A 14,815-nucleotide genomic window follows, 5' to 3' on the forward strand; every position below is an offset into this window, starting at 1 on the left:
AGCCGAGTGGAGAGGTAAGGCTCCCTAATGATGCCGGAGAGGGAACCAGCAAGGAGAGAGAGAGAGCTGCCACTGGGGAAGGAAACCAAGGTGACACCAGGAAGAAAGGAGAGGCTGAGAGTACTTCGGAGGGGAGGCTCCGAGACTCTTCCAGTGAGGTCAGTGAGGAGAGTGCAGGACCACCGCTTGGCACACCCACTCTGCGCAGAAGGTTTCCGCACAGAGAAGCGAGGAGGAGGTTGTCTGTTAAGGAATTCTTATGTTGGAGGAAGTTTAGGAAACGCCCACTGACGGATTCTGCCAGTGACTGAGACAGGAAAAGGTCCAGCTATACAACCAGCTCGAAGCAGTTTGGAATTTACGCACAAGCAACCCCAATTCCCATTACAACACCCTTCATCCCAATTGCTCAGGGCATTTCATCCCTGCATTGCTCCTCCCACCAACCGACATCAAGTGTTATATTTCTAGAGTTCCAGAATGACTGCATAGGGCTTTCATTTTCTAGAAATGCAAATATGGTGTTAAACTGAGTCCTCAACAATGGGAGATGTTTGTGTGTGTGTGTGTGTGTGTGTGTGTGTGTGTGTGTGCATACACCACTTTTAAAATTTGGAATCAAATTTTAGTAGTCACTTCTTTTGGCAAATACCCACATGCAGGGAGTTTATTCATTATTTCTTTATGGCATGCTGTGGTGGAGTAACTCTTCAATTTATTAATATATCACGTCAGGTCATGGGCATAGCCAAGGGGGGCAGGGAGAGGCATCAAGAAAAACAATAAAAATACATAGTTAACTGAGGTTCTGCCCCCAGCTAAGAAAACACCTCCCCCCTCAAAAAAAATTCCTGACAACGCCCTGCATCAGGTGCAAAGCTCTAATGCAAATGGCTGATACAATAGTAAATACATATCCACTCTCTATTTTGACAAATACAAAGAGAAATGAATTACCTTTGTGGATTAACAAAAAGGGTTAGAGACATGGGCATAGCCAGGATTTATGTGCCCCCCCAATTCTGTTATGGCGGCAGAACCCAGCTATCTGTGACGCAGTTGGCGGGTCAGTTAGTTAAGAATTTGTATTTATTTACAGTCGTACCTTGGAAGTCGAACGGAATCTGTTCCGGAAGTCTATTCGACTTCCAAAATGTTCAGAAACCAAAGTGCGGCTTCTGATTAGCTGCAGGAAACTCCTGCGGCCAATCAGAAGCTGTGGAAGTCCCATCAGACGTTTGGCTTCCAAAAATAGTTCTCAAACTGAAACAGTCACTTCCGGGTTTGTGACGTTCGGGAGCCAAAACGTTCGAGAACTAAGCTGTTCGAAAACCAAGGTACGACGGTACTTGATTATGGGGGGCCTCCTCTGCCCCCCGGGTATGACATTTGCAGAGATTTCTTTACACAGTCCCCATTTGCTTGAAGGATCAGGTTAGCTAGCACATAACTAGCCACTTTGTGAGAACTATTCCCATTCTTGTGCCATGGTCTCCCAGCTCCCTGTTGCCAGTCATATGCTCATGCAGGCATCAGACAGACAGACCCTAGTAGATAAAGCCCCCCACCCCAAGTTTCTCCCATAACTTTCCTGCAGATGAAATAAAAAATTAATCAGAGATTGACGGATAGTATGAGTACACTATATATTTGCAACCTGCCCTGGGACCATTTGGTAAAATTTGGTATATTAGTGCAACCAACCAATCAATGCATACATACGTGGAACTTGCCTAAAATCTGTTCTGGGTTTAGGAGTCCTTTTGTAGAAGCTGGGGGCTGGGCTGATGGATATATAGTGCACATCCATTTTTCTGTAGTATGGGGTCCCCTCCTTTATGAATGCCTCATTCCTAAACATATTTACTTGGAAGGAAGTTCTACTTACCAGTGGAATTTATTTCTGAGCAAGCATGCACAGATCTGAATCACTTCCAAAGCATTAAGGCAGTAGAATGTGACAAAGCTTTGAACAATGATGTGGGACACCTTCTGTCTTCACAATATTATTTTACATTCGCTGCTTAAAATACCTTCTGACAAACAGAAGAGGCTTAGAGATAAAACAGTCCACAGCAATGTTTTTAGTGCAAGTAAATTAATGTGATAAGCTAGTCTAAATGAATCAAAATGACTGTTGCCTTGCTTTGAGATGTTGACATTGCTACTCATGAAATGGTTGGCACAGTCACACAGCAAGGTCAAATCTTCCAGCAGGTGGAAGAAGAGCTGGCAACAAAGCCCCTCCAAGGAGCCTTTTCAATCCTCTTACCTAACCCAAAGATTTTGTAAAGTCGAGGAACACTGGCAAAGGGAGGGGCATCATTTACACATACACTGACTAGGGTGTAGTCTTAATGACAGGCATATAAGAGATTGCATGGTACCTTTTAGGATAATCCGATGCAGGAAAATTTGCAAAGTTTTTAATTCCACAAAGCTCTTCAATAGGTAAAAATAAAATAAAATGCTACAATGAAACTTATATTGCAAAAGAAAATGATTATGTGAATATTGTATTAGTATCTTTTCAGGTAGGGCTTTATTGGTAGCAGCAGATGGCAACAAGAAGATAAACTGCCAAGGAATCAAAGACTGCTATGTTGTTTAGCAGGTTCACACCTCTGTGTAGGCAATTGTTTTAGGAACATGGCACAACCTATTGTTGCTGGTGAAATCCAAGCAAATGACGACTTAGGAGGACAGAACTGAATGTAGTTCTTGCACTGCAAGTGTCTGGGGCTTGAGTGGAGGGGGGCTGTGCATGCAGACCCTGAATTTGGGGTCAAAGGGGGATGTTTTTCATCCTTTGTTTCTCTGTTAAGAGCTTCCCCTTCAGTTCCACTTTATGGGAAATGTTAAATTGCATTTTATAAACGCTATGGGACTAGACTTTCTCCCAAAGGTGTCTACTTAAAATATTTGCAAAGGTATATATCCTCAGTTCTGGCTGCTGAGGTAAAGGAAAGCGGCGTGTCTGCCTGCTACAGAAGTATATTATTTGAGAAGTGTATGGACACACCACGGTGCCCTTGGGTCCTACCAGACAGCTGACTGTGCCTCCTGGCCTCCTCCTTCACTTGCTGGCAGACACTCACTGTCACACAGCAGCCCTAAAGGGTCCAGCCCTGCATTCACCTCTTGAACCCCTTTTTCTGCTGTTCCACGTAATTAACGGAGAGGTGGTGATAAAAAAAGAAGCCTAGAGGCGAATGCACCGCCTTGGATGGTGAGCTCCCCGGAGGCTCTGCAGGGTGCCTCCTGAACAGCAAGGGGCGCCTTCCGTTTTATCTTAAGTAACCAACCTTATTAAGCTAAAAATAGCCTTGAAAACAGACGTGGATGGAATGCACTAACACGGCCAGCAGGAGAGGGAGAACTGGGAGCGGAGCAGGTGGGGGAGGACATTGTTTACCGGAAAGTTTGCTCTGCATATGCTATTTCTAGACACTCACAGGTTTGGGATATAAGAGATCTGGCAGGCCATCCTGGATTCTTTCCCCTTCAGTACTGTATGCCTAACATAGTGGAAATATCATCTATACATGTGGGATTTAGGCAGAGTGAATTAATGGTGCTCTGTCCCCATAACTCCTGGCTGCCTCCTCAGGTACACACACTCAAGGACTGGCAACTGCTGGCTCCTTGTCCCCGTGTGGGACAGTCACGTCCAGAACTCTTTCCAGAGAGAGACTTGCCAAATGTTCAGAAACTGAGACATGGTCTGAGTGCCCACCAACTATTAAGTAAGTCAGGAACAGTAAGAAAGAAGGCTCACATACAAAAAATTAAATAATCCAAAAACTCCCTCACACCAAAGCCCAGATGCAGTGGCATAGCATGGGTTGTCAGCACCCGGGGCAAGGCAAGTGATTTGCGCCCTCTAACCCTACCCCCAGATGTTGCGCCCGGTGCGGCCGGCCCCCCCCTGCACCCCCCACGCTACGCCACTGCCTAGATGTCAGAGGAAAGTGTTCTAGCACGGCCTTCTCCCTGACCTGCTAGATTTGTATGCTGTTCTCTCTTCCTCTCTCTAATTTCCCAAACAGAAACTGTGTTTGGCCAACTCTGTCACCGTTGCTTAAAACATTGCAGTGATGCCAACCCCAATAGCCCCTTCTCCTGTTCAACCCTCCAAGCTCACAACCATGCACCCCCAAAGAAATCCTGTGAATCCTTGCTTGCAGCTTGGTGTCACCCAGGAATAGATTTATCACTTCATCTGCTCAGGGGCGGAGGAAAGGGGGTGCAGGGTGCGGGCCGCCCCGGGTGTCACCACTGAAGGGGGTGACGAAATGCCGGGTGGCACTTACCGCGGGGCCTGCAGCATGCCTGAGCCCTGTGTCTCTCTTGGGAGAGACGCGGTGGCTTGGGGGTGCGCAGGCTCCACGCTGCCCAAACTGTTCACCTCCTGCCTCCCCCCCAGCTGTAGGGCAGCTGAGTGGGAGGAGGCAGGCAGACTCCAGAGGCCCCACGGTGTGCCCAGCCCCTGTGGACGGCTTGCCTTGCCCTCGCTTCGCCCCTGGGCGCGCCATCGCAGGTGCCCGAGCGGCTTCCTCCGTCGCTGCATCTGCTGCCTGTGATAAGATAAACCATGGACTGCAGACTACAACAAAACAAAACCTGACTCCTGATGATGCCACTTCATCATTCAGGCAGTAAACAACCATTTGAAGGAGGAATTACAAAAGCTTGCTGCAGAAATGTAGCATTTGCTGGACTTTACATTGTTATTTGAACACATGATCATCTCTTGGGAGGAAACTATCTGATATTTGGGCAATGTCTTTTGTCTGCACCATAGTTATGGTCAGCATAACTATGTAGAACTTAGCACACAGATACTCCGTTGTGGCATGGGCACTCTCGCTGGATTTCAGCCTGCTCTGTTGAAAGGCCAGGAGGGGTTAGGGTGTATTTAAAATAAAACTTGCAGCCTGAGCCTATGCATGTTTTCTGGGAAGTCTCACTGAGTTCAGTGAACCTTTTTTTCCTGGTAAATGTGCTTCTGATTTCAGCCATAGATGTAAAAAGAAGAGTACAGCTATTCATAGAACCAAAGAGTTGGAAGAGTTCATAGAGTTGGAAGGGTCCCTGAGGGTCCTCTAGTCCAACCCCCTGAAATGCAGGAATCTCATGAGATGGGCATCTGACTTTGTGCTGTTGCTTCTGCTAGAAAATAAATAAATAGGGAAAAAATGAACATTTCTTGCTTATACTCAACAGGCATAGGAGCCGAGCATCACAAGCTACACTGAGACTCTGTAGCAATCCAAGCAAGGCATTTCCTGCCATGTGGCAGCACTGTTTATTCAAGAAATATGCCACCCCCCTTTCTCCACATTCAAGAGGTCCTACAGTTGTATAATAAGATAAATATAAGAGAACATATTTCTGTACCAAATCAGCTTTTGGAGGGCAGGTGGCTGGTTACGGACAAGTTAAAATAAGAACAGGTTTAGTACAGCATTAGACCTATAGTTAATTTATGTTCCAGGGCAGGCATAGGCAAACTCGGCCCTCCAGATGTTTGGGGACTACAACTCCCATCATCCCCCGCCACTGGTCCTGTTAGCTATGGATGATGGGAGTTGTAGTCCCAAAACATCTGGAGGGCCAAGTTTGCCTATGCCTGTTCCAGAGCATAATTTTCAATAGGCTGGATAGGGCACAGTTGTCGTCTGCAAATGAGATTCCTGCTCAGATTGACATGGAATACCACACTCATTTCAAAATACTTGCATTTACCACCACTTGAATGAAATCAACGGGCTATTAATTTTCCTTCTGACTTTTATACTTCTGCTCTAAAGCCAATGACAGCTTCCCCGGTGTTTTGTTAGAGAGTGCCCTTTTTGGACTTAACCCTGACTCAGAGACCCTGTATTTGTATTGTATCTTATTTTTAACCCTGTGGCATGGCCAAAGTATAGAAACAAAGACGGGTTTCTCCTCCTCAATTCTAGTTTCTACAAAAGCCTGCACGATTCTCCTTTTTTTAATCATCCCAGCTTTAGCAAAGGGAGTGCAGTGAATTTGTAGAGTCCTCTTACCCCACCATGTTAATTATCACTACTATAAAAAGAAGGTCAAGGAGAGGAACTCAACTAAATAGGGCGAAGTTGGCATGCACGGCTCCCAAAGTGAAGAAGATAGAAATGAACTTTGCTGGAACTTTAAAAAAAAGGGGGGGGGGCTTCAAAAAGCTTCTAGATTAAAGCTCCTACATCTTTCTTTTCCTTTTTTTGGTTGAATTCTCATGGATTGTGAAAGTTGAAATGGTTGGAAGGAAGCCCAGATAGTTTTTTTTTTATCCCAGTCACTGAGAGGCTCAAAGGTTTTAAGTCCTGCCCCCATGGTGAATATGGGAACACAGAAGAACCTGACACATAGGTGTTCAGGCCATTGTTACAAAGAGGGAGCCAAATAAAATAGCTCCCTATGTAGGTCAATGACCTGCTCTTTATTGTCAGTAAAAAATTAGGGATGACCTTCAATCCGTTACCTGGGAAAAAAAATCAGCAGAAGTAGTTTCCCCTAATCAAAGAGAAAATGTTTGTTACCCAAAGCTTGACCTCTTCACTATCTAACTTTAGCACAACTCTCTGCGATTGAGAAGCAGTGGTCGAATCCCATCTGAAATGTCTGTTAATTTTTGATCCTTCCAAGTAGATAGCTTAGTTATTGTAGAGGTATCCAGTTGTGCTGCTGTAGTTAAGGCTCTGGCAGCATTTCCATTATAAAGCCATAATATTCAAGGGCTTAGGGCTGGCTCCGTTCTTTCAACATTGCATCTGTGATTGCGTGGCTTATAGGGCAGCAGTTCAAGTGCTGCCCCCTTGGCATTTGTATAAAATATGATGTAAATCAACAAAGATGCCTTCACAGCTGGACAGACATAGGGACATGCAAGAAACTACACTAACGTAGATAGAAGGCAGGATTCTGTCCACCCTGCACTTTTCAAAAGCAAGAAGTCCGTGCCAGACTTCTCCAAATGTCCTCTAGGGTACAGGATGCGACAACAGCAGGTGAGGGGACTATATTCTAAAAAGGAACTTGGCATCTAAACTCAAAATGCCTTGGCGGGTGAGAATGCAAATCAACTGTTTCCTTTTGCCAGCCCTTCTGCTAGAAATTAGCTGCCCGAATTCATTCCATTTCTAGGACAGTATTTTAATTTGTCCTGTTTGCTAACATGTGGAGGACCAATCTCTAGCTGACCTAAGTCGCCTTTTGGTGTTTAGAGAGACTCAAGAATACAAAATAACTGAGAAATCTGGATCTGAAGTTCTTTGAAGAAGAAGAAGTTTAGATTTGATATCCCGCTTTATCACTACCTGAAGGAGTCTCAAAGCAGCTAACAATCTCCTTTCCCTCCTCCCCCACAACAAACACTCTGTGAGGCGAGTGAGGCTGAGAGACTTCAAAGAAGTGTGACTGGCCCAAGGTCACCCAGCAGCTGCATGTGGAGGAGCGGGGAAGCGAACCCGGTTCACCAGATTACGAGTCCACCGCTCTTAACCACTACACCACACTGGCTCTCTGTTGTATGGGGTACATGGTAGTCCTGCAGCAGCATAACAAAGCAAACATCTCTGGTTGCACTGTGGTAGGTTACTTGACTTCACTCAGAAGAAGGAAAATTTCAACCAGTCATAATACCTACTGGTAGTTAATGGTGCATTTAACTGCAAGCTTTTCATTTATTTATTTATACATACATACATACATACATACATACATACATACATACATACAAGGGACGCAGGTGGCGCTGTGGTCTAAACCACACAGCCTACAACTTGCCAATCAGAAAGTCGGCAGTTCGAATCCCCGCGACGGGGTGAGCTCCCATTGCTCGGTCCCTGCTCCTGCCAACCCAGCAGTTTGAAAGCACGTCAAAGTGCAAGTAGATAAATAGGTACCACTCTGGCGGGAAGGTAAACAGCATTTCCGTGTGCTGCTCTGGTTCGCCAGAAGCGGCTTAGTCATGCTGTTCACATGACCCGGAAATTGTCTGCGGACGAACGCCGGCTCCCTTGGCCTATAGAGCGAGATGAGCGCAGCAACCCCAGAGTCATCCATGACTGGACCTAACGGTCAGGGGTACCTTTACATACATACATACATACATACATACATACACGGCATACCATTTCTAAGCAATTTTCATGCATTAATATCACAAATCCTACAACACTTACTAGGAAATATTTAGCCTGTTTGAGGGTGCAAGCCTTTACTGGAGCAATACCGACTGAGAGGCTTGAGAAATTTATGATACATCGACACAACATGAGAAACATCACTAATCATGGCAAATGCACGGACAGAATTCCCTCAGCTCACAGGTAGAGGGAATCATGCCATCAGAGCCATTCCACCAGCAAAGATACGCCAGCAGAGCCGCCTAAATGGGTCAGGGAAGTGGGTGAAAGGGGAGGAACACACCTAACATGGCATCCTATGTTCTCCCAGAGACTGGGCTTTTTTTTTTTTTTTAAGCATTTTCACTGGAGGGGGTGGTGAACTCAAAAGGACACTTAAAAATCAAGCTAAAGGGAATTTTAAATCTTCAGTTTAAATAAGCACACACATTTTTAAAATAAATTCGCCTGCTGCACATGAGCAGCGTGAGATTCCAGAGGTTCTAGGTGCTTCCCCAGGGTTTGTGTTTCCTTTGGAATGAGGGGTATATGGTTTATTTACACATATATGCAACCTGAGTCAGCATTGACACCCCAAGAAGGCACAGCTGTCAACATTTCCCTTTTTTAAGGGAAATTCCCTTATTCCGAATAGGATTCCTCGCAAGACAAGGGAAAAGTTGACAACTATGCAAGAAGGACTTGCTTCTCCCATAGCCACAGCCTTGGATTGCAGCAGAAATCAGGCATAGCTCTGTTTCTCAGCTACCCACCTTCCAACTCCTGGCTCACAACCAGTGGCGTAGCGTGGGGGGTGCAGGGGGGGCCGGCCGCACTGGGCGCAACATCTGGGGGTTAGGGTTTGGGGCGCAAATCCACGGGTTAGGGGGTGCAAATTACTTGCCTTGCCCCGGGTGCTGACAACCCACGCTACGCCACTGCTCACAACAATCAACTCTGTCTTTCTAACTACCAGCGAGTTGAGGGATGGGGCACTTCCTTTGTTACGTTAATGACGCCTACTTAGGCCATTACCTCACCCCAGAAGCTAGCCTGGCTAGTCCAGGAAGCTGAATCCTTGCTTAGATTTTAACCCTTACTAGACCCAGGAATAAGAAGGGTACAGCCTACCCATCTACTCATAACAGCCACAAATCATGTACTTTAATGATAAATTATTGTAATTTAAAATAAATATGGCATTTAAAATCTAATTTTAAATGGCCAGAACTCTGAATTTATTTATTATTTTTTAAAAATTCTGCTCAGCCTAACTCTTTGGAGCAGGCTGTTTTCTTCTGTCTTGGATTCAAAGAAAGTGGACAACAGCAGGCCGAGATCACAATAGGCTGTGCCAATCCCATTCAGAGCTATGTTTAGCTGTGCATTAACTATCTGTGTTGTCATACTTGCTCATGTGTCATCTACTATAAGATTATGTGGGGACACAATTCTTTCAGTTTGCATTGAGTGTGGTGAGAGTTGTAACATTTCTGCCAGACGTTTCGGCACCATGCCAGAAGCTAGGGCCCTACACAATGGCTTAGAAATGTTGTTGTGAATTTTAATGTTTTATTATTTTAACTTCTTGTATGTTTTAATGTAATGTATTTCCCCCCCTGATTTTATGGTTTTATCTTTTTGTTAACTGCCTTGACGGTTTTTGTTACAATCAAGCAGTGTACAAATTTAATGAAATAAAGTACCGTATTTTTTGCTCTATAAGACTCACTTTTTCCCTCCTAAAAAGTAAGGGGAAATGTGTGTGCGTCTTATGGAGCAAATGCAGGCTGCACAGCTATTCCAGAAGCCAGAACAGCAAGAGGGATTACTGCTTTCATTGTGCAGCGATCCCTCTTGCTGTTCTGGCTTCTGAGATTCAGAATATTTTTTTTCTTGTTTTCCTCCTCCAAAAACTAGGTGCGTCTTGTGGTCTGGTGCGTCTTATAGAGCGAAAAATACAGTAAATGAATAAAATGAGAGGTGACAGCTGCCAAGACTCAGTGTGAGGGTTGTGGTACTTCAGAAATTATTTGCCCTGCTCACGTGCTTCCTTCTTCAGTTAAAGGGGCTGGCAAAGGACCCCATAAATTTCCAGAACTATGGGAAAAAAATATATTCCCCCCCTCAGTGGCATAGTGTGGGAGGGCTAAGGGGGAGCAGCCCTGGGTGCAAAATAGCACGCCCTCCCCCTCACACAGGACGTGAGTGGTGCTGTGGGTTAAACAACAGAGCCTAGGGCTTGCCGATCAGAATGTCGGTTCAAATCCCCGCGACGGAGTGAGCTCCCGTTGCTCGGTCCCAGCTCCTGCCAACCTAGCAGTCTGAAAGCACGTCAAAGTGCAAGTAGATAAATAGGTACCGCTCCGGCGGGAAGGTAAACAGCATTTCCGTGTGCTGCTCTGGTTCGCCAGAAGCGGCTTAGTCATGCTGGCCACATGACCCGGAAGCTGTACGCCGGCTCCCTCGGCCAATAAAGCGAGATGAGCGTCGCAACCCCAGAGTCGGTCACGACTGGACTTAATGGTCAGGGGCCCCTCTACCTTTACCTTGGAAGTATGCCACACAATTTTAGATAAGAGTCTAGGTGCAAAGAAATCCTAAGAAATGGTCCTATCTCAACACTCTCCCACCTGGTGTCCTGGTTTGCGGGGCAGGGAGAGGGTAAAGATGAGAATCTTGCCAATTGGCTTCCAGAGAAGAAAAATGTACATGAGGACCAACCACTCTTGGTCACCCACAGCATCTTCATACAGATTTGAGCAGGGGCAGGTATGATTTGGAACTATGCGTCTCAGAAATAAAGGGCATGAACATGCGCAGAATGCCTCTTCCTTGCCCCAAAGAGATCTGTTAAAAGCCTCTAGGCTATAGCATGCCCCCATGTCTTCTTCAGGCCAATGAGCCTTCTAATTTCTCAAAAGAAGAGTGAGTGAGCCGAGCCGCCATTGTAAGTAGAGTCCTTATCCTCAGCAGGCAACATCTCAACATTTAAAAACGGCATAAAAGCAACAGGCATCACAAATTAAAATAAGAAGCATACATTTAAAAAGAAGAGCTCAGGACTGACTGAAGATGCTCTGCATTCTTCAGTGGTGCAGCAGGGGAGAGGATTGGGGGCTATGGCCCCAGGCACATTTTGTTTTCTCCAAATGTGAACTAGGTCCAAGCACAATAAAAAGGAAAGGCTTTGAGGAGAGTTTTGAGTTTACTGGGCCAAATGCATTCAAGAGGACAGGGTGGGGTGGGGAATTTCCGCTGCACTTAATATTTTAAGAAATGCCCTGCTTCCTCATCATGGACATGGTAGCAGAATTTACACCCTTGGAGCAGGGCCTTTAGTGTTGCAGCGCCAGCCCCCTGGAGTCTCTTCCTTTCGATGTCAAATCAGTGCTGATAATACTAGGCTTCCAACACTTACTCAAGACATCTTTGTTTAGGAAGGTATTTACATGTCTTTACTTCAAACTATTTATTGTGTTGTTTTCTGTTCACTGATTTTTATCTTTGTTTTTATTGAATTTCATGGTTTCACTCTTGTATGCCACTTTGCTAATGTGAAACAATAAGGAGCCAAGAAATAAACACACGTTTTATGCCTAAATCTAATTCTGAGGCCTAAAGTTGTCAGAATGAACCTGTGGAAGGACTAGAATCTTGCCCAAACATCTTGTTCCTTACCCTAATGTGTTCTGGCTGGTGCACAGGTGCAAAGGTGCTTGCCCATCATCACTCAGAAGATTGGGATTAGCCTTGTGTTCCAGTAGCAACTCTGCGCATTCCCTGTTGCCCCTCTGGCAGGCTTCATGCAGGGCGCTCCGTCCTCCTGGAGCTGCGTTTGGGTCTGCTCGCCAGAAGAGCAGGTGACGAAGGCAGGCAGTGTGTCCGTGGATGGCCGAGATGCAGAGCGGGTTGGTCAGATCCCTCTTGTATTCCAGAGACCACAGGCCTGGAGCAGACAGGGATGGGGTGCGGGAGAAGAGAAACAGAAAGGAAAAGCAAGGATGGGCTTGGGGCTGAGATTTGGGGTCACAGGGTTTTTCCATGTCTCTAGGGGTACAGGGATTGCAGGTGTTTGCATGAGAATGTTAATGTTCATATTGTTATGAATCTGTGGGTGCAAGACACCCTGAATGAAGGCTGAGATGTTAGAACTGGGGAATAGCCAGGCTCATCTCTACTGTAGGCAGACCCAAGTGTGTATTAGGGTGTAGCAAAAGGTGGGGTGGCCCCACGGAAAAGCCTCTGCTATTGGCATAAGTTAAAGGTAAAGGTGTTGGAAAACTAGCCCCATCTGGAGAGGCTGTCCCCTCTCCCTGCTCCTGGAGCTGCCTCTGGCTGTGTTCCCAGACAGACCAGGGAGATCTTGATATAGGCGACATTTCCCAGCGTGGGAAAATGCACACCCACTTCTCCCCCTTGCGCAGGGGAAAGAAGAGTAGTCAGAAATCTATTTACATATTGTTTATTTCTGACATTACAGCTCGACAGAAAACATGTCCGATCACTTCAGTTTTCATCCAGCAAGTGACTAAGACTTCCTTTACAAACGCAACAGGAAGGTCTCAAATTACACACTGGACACAGACGCCCAAAGCCTGTGAACTTCCGGGAATTTACCGTACTTTCCCACAGCTAGCCATATCTCATATTGTAACAAAAGGGACCCCTGACCATTAGGTCCAGTCGTGACCAACTCTGGGGTTGCAGAGCTCATCTCGCTTTATTGGCCGAGGGAGCCGGCGTACAGCTTCCGGGTCATGTGGCCAGCATGACTAAGCCGCTTCTGGCAAACCAGAGCAGCGCACGGAAATGCCATTTACCTTCCCGCCGGAGTGGTACCTATTTATCTACTTGCACTTTGACGTGCTTTCAAACTGCTAGGCTGGCAGGAGCTGGGACCGAACAACGGGAGCTCACCCCGTCATGGGGATTCGAACCGCCGACCTTCTGATTGGCAAGTCCTAGGCTCTGTGGTTTAACCCACAGCGCCACCCTTGTCCACTATGCTATTGGCATAGTGAGCTAATTAAGTCAGGCCAGCGTCCTAAATTATGACCCGCTCCTTAATCTAGGAAATCAACATGAGTTAGGCACTAATTAACTCTGTTTCCCTGGAAAGAGGGGTAAACAATTAGGAAGTTCATCAAAGGGGCTAGGTGTGGAAAGGGCACCTGGAAAAGGAGGCTTCCTCCCTCCCTCCCTCCCTCCCTCAGGGGATAAAAGATGAGGGTTTAAAGCAGCAGGTTGGAGTTAAGAGGGATTCAGCTGGAGAGGGGGCAGGGTGTGCTGCTTGCTGTCTGTTTGAGTGCAAGGCTATGGGGTGTGTGTGTGTGTGTGTGTGTGTGTGTGTGTGTGTGTGTGTGTAAATAAATCATTTATCCTAAGGACCCTACAGACTCTGCTGTGCCTCATTTGCCCAAAAGGAAACACAGATGCTGGGTTAAGATGAGCCTGCAGCCCATGGAATGTCACAGTGCCATGCAGATTGGGGTGGCATGTAACAATATGAATGGTATAATCTATGTATGCTTAGATTTTTAAATGCAAGTTGTTTGGAGACCTTTCAGGTAACAAGCAATTAATAAGTCTGAATAATAATAATAATAATCCTTCTATGAGCTTTCTGTCATGTCTCTTAGTATTGAAATGATTAAACAAATATGCAAACAGTTGATGGATCATGCGGCAATCGAAGGCACTCAAACACATTTTTTTACTTCATAGAATTTATACACTGCTTAATCGTAAAAAAACCTCAGAGTGGGTTAGAAGAGATAAAACAGTAAAATCAATTTAAAAAATACAACCTTACTTTAAACCATACAAAAGTTAAAATACTAAAATAGATTAAAATTATCTCACCTTTCTAAGCGTCTGGGTAGGCTTGTCTAGCGAGGAATGTTTTTAGCAGTCACCAAAAATAGTACAGCAAAGGCACCTGCTTGATCTCACTAGGCAGGGAGTTCCAAAGTGCAAGTCCTGCCACACTAAATGACCAAGTTCTTACACATGCAGAGTGGGCATCATGTGGCACCAGCAGCAATGCCAATTCCACCAATCAAAGTGGCTGGGTGGACACATGTGGGGTAAACTGCAAGTAAATTGCTCCCAAGTTGCTAAGGGCTTTGTGTGCTAATAACCTTGAACTTAACGGCGTTTCCATGCACTGCTCTGATTTGCCAGAAGCGGCTTAGTCATGCTGGCCACATGACCCGGAAGCTGTGCGCCGGCTCCCTTGGCCAGTTAAATGAGATGAACACTGCATCCCCAGAGTCAGACATGACTGGACTTAATGGTCAGTGATCCCTTTACCTTTTAACCTTGAACCTGGCCTGGTAGCAAATCAGCAGCCAGTGCAGATCTCTGAGCAGACGTGTTTTGTGATGACAAGGCCTCACTCTCCCCATTACAGCTGGACCAGGGGTTGCAAACAGCCTGGGGCTTGAGGGCTACTTTCATTGTTAGGCAACCCTCCTGGAGCCTCATCCCCAAAGTGGGTCTAGACCAGTGGTTCCCAACCTTTTTTTGGCCATGCCTCACCTAACCATCTCTAAAATCTTGACCCCCCCCCCGTGACATATAATTCATGCCCTGCTCCTTCCTGCCACTTACCACCTGGCCCAGGCCGGGGCCTGAAGCCTCACAAGGACGGCTGGTTTCCA

General features: G+C 46.0%; 1 protein-coding gene across 2 annotated transcripts in view; it reads right to left on the reverse strand.

Moving 5' to 3' along the window:
* The window catches only part of ASB18 (ankyrin repeat and SOCS box containing 18), a 39,991-nt gene that overhangs the window by 11,706 nt on the left and 13,470 nt on the right, over positions 1–14,815 (reverse strand). For both annotated transcript variants that reach the window (XM_081891285.1, XM_081891284.1), the window contains exon 2: positions 11,832–12,099. In XM_081891285.1, the coding sequence (XP_081747411.1) occupies positions 11,832–12,099 (268 nt within the window). The remainder of the gene's footprint in view (positions 1–11,831; positions 12,100–14,815) is intronic.

The sequence above is a fragment of the Podarcis melisellensis genome, assembly GCF_964234715.1.
Source record: "Podarcis melisellensis genome assembly, chromosome: 1".
In the NCBI taxonomy this organism is placed as follows: Eukaryota; Metazoa; Chordata; class Lepidosauria; order Squamata; family Lacertidae; genus Podarcis; species Podarcis melisellensis.